Source organism: Fistularia commersonii, chromosome 22, assembly GCF_037954325.1.
Source record: "Fistularia commersonii isolate RoL2024-O1a breed Wild chromosome 22, RoL_Fcom_v1.0, whole genome shotgun sequence".
In the NCBI taxonomy this organism is placed as follows: domain Eukaryota; kingdom Metazoa; phylum Chordata; class Actinopteri; order Syngnathiformes; family Fistulariidae; genus Fistularia; species Fistularia commersonii.
In genome coordinates this window covers 6,970,472-6,977,500 of record NC_141305.1, presented here as the reverse complement: position 1 = coordinate 6,977,500, position 7,029 = coordinate 6,970,472, and the positions used below count along the sequence as shown (strand labels likewise).

General features: G+C 43.0%; 1 protein-coding gene across 1 annotated transcript in view; it reads right to left on the bottom strand.

The window, feature by feature from the left end:
* The window catches only part of LOC147221548 (uncharacterized), a 124,150-nt gene that overhangs the window by 72,536 nt on the left and 44,585 nt on the right, over positions 1-7,029 (bottom strand). The window contains exons 16-18 of the mRNA XM_086169208.1: positions 4,359-6,766; positions 1,078-1,386; positions 648-735 (exon numbers count right to left, since the gene is read on the bottom strand). Of these exons, the coding sequence (XP_086025334.1) occupies positions 648-735; positions 1,078-1,386; positions 4,359-6,766 (2,805 nt within the window). The remainder of the gene's footprint in view (positions 1-647; positions 736-1,077; positions 1,387-4,358; positions 6,767-7,029) is intronic.

Genomic DNA, 7,029 nt, shown 5'->3' with positions numbered 1-7,029 from the left:
ACACACACACACACTGCACTTCCCATGTTCTCGATCTTGTCAAGCCATTGGGTCTTGCGTATCATGTGACAACCTTTTTTTTTTTTTTATCCGAAAATGACATTTTGACAGCCCGGCTCAAATCTCCTTGAAACAAGGAGGGGGTTACTTAAAAAAAAAAAAAAAAAAAAAAATATATATATATATATATATATATATATATATATATATATGTATGCATAAATACGTTTAATTAAATAAATTAAATAAATATTTTTTAATAAAAAATAAAATTAAGTAATATCCATATAAAAATAATAATAATAATAATTTAAAAATTGATTAAAAAAATAATGCATTGAAAACCTGGACGAAAACAAGTAAGGAGTTTCTCTGACTGTTACTAACTAGAATGTGACCAAGAAAAGACCAAGGCTGTGAGAGTGGCGTGGAGGCGGGGCTTGGGTCGCATTCAAGCGAGCGCTGTCTGGTTTGCTTGAAAACGAACTGCGGTGCTTTCCGCCACAGTTCCAGGTTTCAGGATCAGGACCAAAATACAAAACCAGGTAGGAAAAAAAACAAAAAACAAAACAAAACTCAACCAACCCGGGGATGTAGGATGAGGCGGGGGAGGGGGAACAAGAGACAGAAGGCGCGAGCGTTCCTACCTGGAGGAGCCGGGCTCTGACTTTATAATAGGCCTTCAACCAGCGAACCCTGGACGGGGAGCAGGGCGGCGGGCCGACTTCCAGGAGGCTGAGGAACCGACCAATCGGCTCGTTACTTGTTTTATCAAGCACTTATTACTCTGTTATTACAATCCTGTGCCGTCAACATTAAGCTTTATTCCAACAATAATCATTTTTATCAAACATTTTGCAGACTTTTAACTCAAAAACAGATTTGTGTGAACATTAAATGCTTAATAACATCATCCCAAATGCTTCATGGTAATAACTGGTTAATAAAGTAGTCATAACGCTCATTATTCTGATTGCAGAATTAATCGATATGCTCTTACTTAAAAATGATAAATACCTATACAGCTAGTTTAATCTCAACTCAATCTGAAGTTAATCTGAAATTAATTGCACCCACCTGATTCCACTCGTGGTCTTGTAGTCCTGGCAGCCATAGGCCGGTGTGGGCCGGACCGGCGAGGATTCCCTCAGGTCTTTGAGCGACCCGGGCTCCGGCGACGGATGGAGTTCCTTCTCTTCTCGGTCTTCCTCCTCCAGCTCCTCCTCTTCCTCATCCCAGGTGGAAGGCTGGCTGGGGAGATGATGGCGGCGCCCGCCGGCCGGAGGGCACGACTCCGCGTCCCGCCGCTCCTCGGCTTCGGAGCTCAGCTGGGAGCTGATCGGGCTCAGGTTGCCGGAGGAATCGAAGCGGCTGCTGTCAGGCGGACTGTAAGTCGGGGTCAATTAGAATTATTTCAGAAAATGTATAATCACGGTAAAACTTCACATAAGGCCCTTGAAATAAATGTACAGGATTGTCTCAGAAAATTAGAATATTGTGATAAAATTCTTTATCTTCTGTAATGCAATTACAGAAACAAAAATGTCATACATCCTGGATTCATTACAAATCAACTGAAATACTGCAAGCCTTTTATTATGTTAATATTGCTGATTATGGCTTACATCTTACGAAAACTCATAAATCCTATCTCAAAATATTAGAATATCATGAAAAAGTAATTTTTTTTTTTTTTTAATATGACTGACTTATTGATTCATCTTTCGCAAGTCCGGTTTCTTTTTCTTCCCGATCAGTGCAGGGGATAAATCTTGTTCATATCGGAGTTTTTATTAAAGGTTATTTACTTTTTTATTGTATGTTTTGTAATTTTTTAAGGAATTCTTTAAAATTAAAATGGGTTAATATCAAAGTGTTTTTTCGAGACCTGACCTGAGTTTTTTTTTTGTGACTGACATTTACAGTTTGTTTTTTTCTGCTTGAAATCCTGATCTCAAATTGATGCTGGAATTTAATTTGACATTTAATTTCAGGGGAAAAAAAATTTGAATTTCTTAAATTTGTTAACGCAGGTTAATTTCTCAAATTTGTAGGTAATCTCTTCTTAAATTTCAGGGTAATACTTCAATTAATATGCAAATATTTAGCCAACATGTTGATATTTTTCAGTTAATTCATTTAAAACAAATGAAATGAATTTCTCAGGTTGGCTCAGTGAAACTGATTATTTTATAACTCACAATATATTCTAATATATTAGAATATTGTGATAAAATTCTTTATCGTCTGCAATGCAATTACAGAAACAAAAATATCATACATTCTGGATTCATTACAAATCAACTGAAATATTGCAAGCCTTTTATTATCTTAATATTGCTGATTATGGCTTACATCTTAAGAAAACTCTTAAATCCTATCTCAAAATATTAGAATATCATGAAAAAGTAATTGTTTTTTTTTTGATTGCATTACAGAAGATAAAGAACTTTATCACAATATTCTAATTTTCTGAGACAGTCCTGTAAGGTAATAAGGCTGTAAAACAATGCTTATAAACTTAATCAGATGTTTGGAAATGATGCACAGAATCACTATCATCACATTTTCACGGTCTTACCTGCATGTAACATCAACCATACATAGTTAACACATATGAAACGTTAGCAAAGTGTTTATAAGCATGTAATAAAGCCTTATTAGGCCACAATTTCCACTTAAAAAGGCCTTAATGAAAATTTTTTTTCCCTCAATACGAAAATTTGGATTCAAAAGCTGCGACGCAAGCATGGAGGGGTGGAAGCGGAAGTGCATGTGAGAGGTTTGGCCAACATACAAAACAAAACAGAGCATCTCCTTTTCACCTCATGAGACACAGTTTAATGGGCCTTGACTTGATGAGATTTTTTTTTTTTTTCAGGCTGTTGAACTCGCCCGAACTGATTGAAATACACAAAAAACTACAAGTGAAACCAACTGAACTCATTAAAGGAACAAAATAGAATAAACGGGTGTGACGACGGGGCCTTGCTGAGTTAAGCACTTCCTTGCCGTCTGCCGTGGTTGAACGCTTGCAGGTTGGAATATTTGCATCACAAGTGCCAAACGGATTTTCGCTTTTTTGTCCGGAAACACTCAATTAGTCCAAATGCAGCTTCTGGTGTTGTTACGTGGCGGACGTCGAAAGGCTGGTGACCCCTTGTCTAAATTAACTCCCTGTGTGTGTGTGTGTGTGTGTGTGTGTGTGTGTGTGTTTTCCCAAGGGATACAACAACCATTACATCAGGGGAAGAAGTTGAGCCAGAACATGGGAAACTAACAGGGTCCAGTGAGCGTCTGGGTGTTATGACACTGTTATGACACTGTTATGACACTGTTACGACACTGTTACACCACTGTTATAACACATCCGGAGTCAAGGATGCGCTGATAGCGGCAGCTGGTGTGCGATATTGCAGCTCTGCATACAAGTCTGAACGGGGATAGTTAGGGGATCAGGGGGGGAGGGGGTTTCTGCAGAGCTGCATATAATTCCTAATTCTTTATCTTTTAAAAAAAAATAAGAGTGAGATTTAAAGGTCAGAAGGCCGGGGGGCGACCGCGCAGGCTGGGTCCACGTAAGAAACCGCTGAGGGGGAAAGTGGCTTTAACAACCGTGATTTATCCCGCCTTGGGCTCACGCCAAATGACATGGTGTCGTAAATCTACCCCGGCTTGATTCACATAAACAAATTGGCCGAGACTAAAAGCATAATTTAGAGAACTCACGGGGGGACGGGGAGGGCGAGGGGAGAGGAAGGCAAAGGAAGGTCGAGGGAGGGGCTTCTTGCACAACACTTGCTCTAATAAATTAAGGCTATCGGTTTCTTTTTCGCCGCGTTTCCATCAGCGTCCGGAAGGCTATTACCGCCGCGTCATAAGCACAACGCAACTCCTGTACATTCACACGTGACATGGTTAAATGATGTGACTCACACACGGGGCAACTTTGTTTTTCTGGTTGGTTGTGGATGCATTGCGCCCCAGTGTACGGGTTGCTACACTCCCTTTTTTTTTTTTTTCGAAAGAGGACAAAATGGTCGTAGGATTTAGATCCGCCAGCCATAAATACCGAAAGATAAGTGAAAAACCAGTGCCAATGAGCTGAAATGGGTTCTACTACAAAGTAGGAATTGCTACTATTTTCCTCCCTCGTGTAGCTCGGGACCGAGGAAAGGAAGCTGCACAGTTAACGTGAAGACGACATCAAGGGGTTCATCTAGACAAGAACGAGTAAAAGAAAGGGAAAAAGAAAAGGGTGGCTATGAAGAGAAGTGCGCCAAAGGAGCAAACGGATAGGGGAGTAAGGAGTAAGGAAGGGGAGGTCCAATTTTCACTAGTGTACAAACTGTACTGGCCTTTTCGCAGTATCCTTCATCAGCAGGTCCTTCGGTTGCTCTGACTCCGACTGTGCGTTTGCGTTGTCTGTTTGGCCACCTTCAGTTTCCTTTGCCAGACACGGCGTGACCTTAAGCTCAGGCTTATCGCCCAAATGCTCTGCTAGGGACACCGATTCGGAGTTGAGGCCAGATTGTGGCGACTGCGCGAAAGTGTCGCAGCTTCCTGTTTTCGATGTACCCGTCTGACCTTCTGTGTCGCTGCAATCTGCGCTTCCAGAGTCGCCCGTACCCGGGGAACCTTTCTCTGAATCTGGTTCACAGGGTTCGGTAGTGAGCTTGGTAGTTTGAGGTTGAGGCTGGACTGTGACCACCGGGGGGCAGGATTCAGGTTTAGGAGAGTCGGGGGTTGAAAACATTGAGCCAAGTTTGATGCCAAAAACAGAGGAAACGGATGAGGGCTCTTCTTTCCCTGGTGGCTTTTCATCCTGGAAAATACCAGTTGAGAGGCTTTTGAACCCAGAGAAGAGGCCACCTTCGGTCTGCTGTGGTGGTGTTGCCTTGGCGCCTAAAGGTGGAGCTGGACTGGAGGAGAAAAGTGATCCGAGAGATGATGTTCCCTCTGCAGCTGCAGACAAGAAGCTAAATTTAGGGGCGGTCAGATTCGGAATTTCAAAGGTGCCTTTCGTTTCAGGAGGTGAGATAGGTGGGGCTTTTTCAGACACCGCAACATCTGGCTCCTCTAAATGCTCTGGTGGCTCATCATGCTCTTCTTCCTTCTCAATTTTCACTGTTGATTCAGACGAAGGACTTTCTTCCACCTCTCCTTTATCTGTTCGCTCTGCCTCCTCCTCTAGGCCCTTTTCAGGAACTTCAATATCATCTGCATCTCCAACAAGTTTATCCATAGATGAAGTTTTTGTATTTGTGTCCATCTTTTCGCCGCTTTCAGTGACTGATCCTTTTGAAAGAGTATCAGCTTGGGCATTACCTGCACCAGACTGCTGAGGTTCCTCTGACTTTGCTGTTTCGGGTCCCTTGAACATACCGAGTAAGTCATTTGTCAGAGATTCTGGAGCAATGCTACTTGGAAGACCAAAAAATGAGGTTTTTTGTTGTTGCGGTTGTTGCGGTTGTTGCGGTTGTTGCGGTTGTTGCGGTTGTCGTGGTTGCGGTTGTCGAGGAGCAGGTGATGATCCAAATAGTGAACTGGCTGAACTGCCAAAGAAACCACCAACGGTGGATTTACTTGGGGTGTTTGTGTTTGAAAACATAGACATAAACCCAGAAAATGGAGCTGGTTCAGGGGGCTTCTGTGGTCCAGGATGTCTTGGTCCAGCCATTCTTGGCCCCGGCATCCGTGGAGAGCCCATACGTGGACCTCCCATCCTTGGCCCCTCCATTCTTGGTGTTCCCATCCGCGGTGGTCCCATTCTTTGTCCTCGAGGGCCAGGTGGGCCGGCCATACTTTGCCCAGGCAGATGCTGCTGTGGGGGACTGATGGGTCCTGATGGCAGAACTTCCACAGGCTCTGAGACTTGAGCTCTCACATCTCCTGACTGGTTGGGACCGGTACTTTCCTTCTTATCCACTGCAATGGAATCCCTACTTTCAAAAGGTACCTGCACCTCACATAAAACTTCTTTGCTAGAACCTCCAAGCTCTGACTTTGCTTCTTCTTTTGCCTTCTCTTCAGATGCGTCCATCAAGTCCTTTTCACCAGATTTTCCTTTTTCAGTTGTAATCCCTGTCACTTCATCAGTTGGTTCTGGCGATATTTTCTCTATTGCTGCTGTGGTTGTATCAAGTACAGCGGTTTCTTCTGCAGATTTTCCCGCATCATCTTGAATAACATCTGCCACCTGCTCTTCACCTACTAATTTCAAGGGTTCCTGGGTTGATTTTTCTACATCTCGCCCCTCGCTCGGAACTTCCACAGGTGCTTCTGTTGATTGTTTTAAATCTGCTTCTCCAGGCTTCTCCGCATCAGCAACTTCTAAAGGTGCCTCCGTTGATGGCTCTACATCTTTCTCTTCAGCTTTTTCTTTACCGGCAGCCTCCATAGGTGTCATTTGTTCTATAATTTCCCTTTCATGCTGTTGTTCACTAGGAACGGTCATTGGTTCCCAACTTGACTCATCTATAAAGGGAACTCCTCTTTGTTCCTCACCAGCATCCTTCAGCGGTTCCTCAGTTTGGGTCTGTGTCAGCACTGGAGTTGTCTCTACTTCAGTAGAAGCTTTTCCTCCATCCGTTTCCAAATGTGTTGTGTCTTCACTGAACTCTGCAACACTTTCTGGAATCTGTATGTTGTCATTTCCCCCTGAAATTGTAGTGGTTTTGAGAGCATCTAAAGAAGTTTCATCAGACACAGACTTAATTTCAGTATCTCTTTCTGATTCCCCCTCAGTCAACTTTGCATCTTTACTCTCTTCAGTGGTACTCGATTGTTCAACATTTACGACTCCATCTGCATCGCTCTGCACTGTTTCTACCTCTGGTGAACATCTGGTCACATATGTCTCTGTAGTCGTCTCTTCTGGCACAACTGGGGTGTCTTCTTCAACTGGAGAATGATCTGGTATTAAAGCTGTTTTGCTAACTTCAGGTTTTGATTCGAAAACAGAATTTTGAGAGGTACTTGTAGTGGCATCCGAGATTACATCTGGACCAACTTTGCATATCTTGTTTC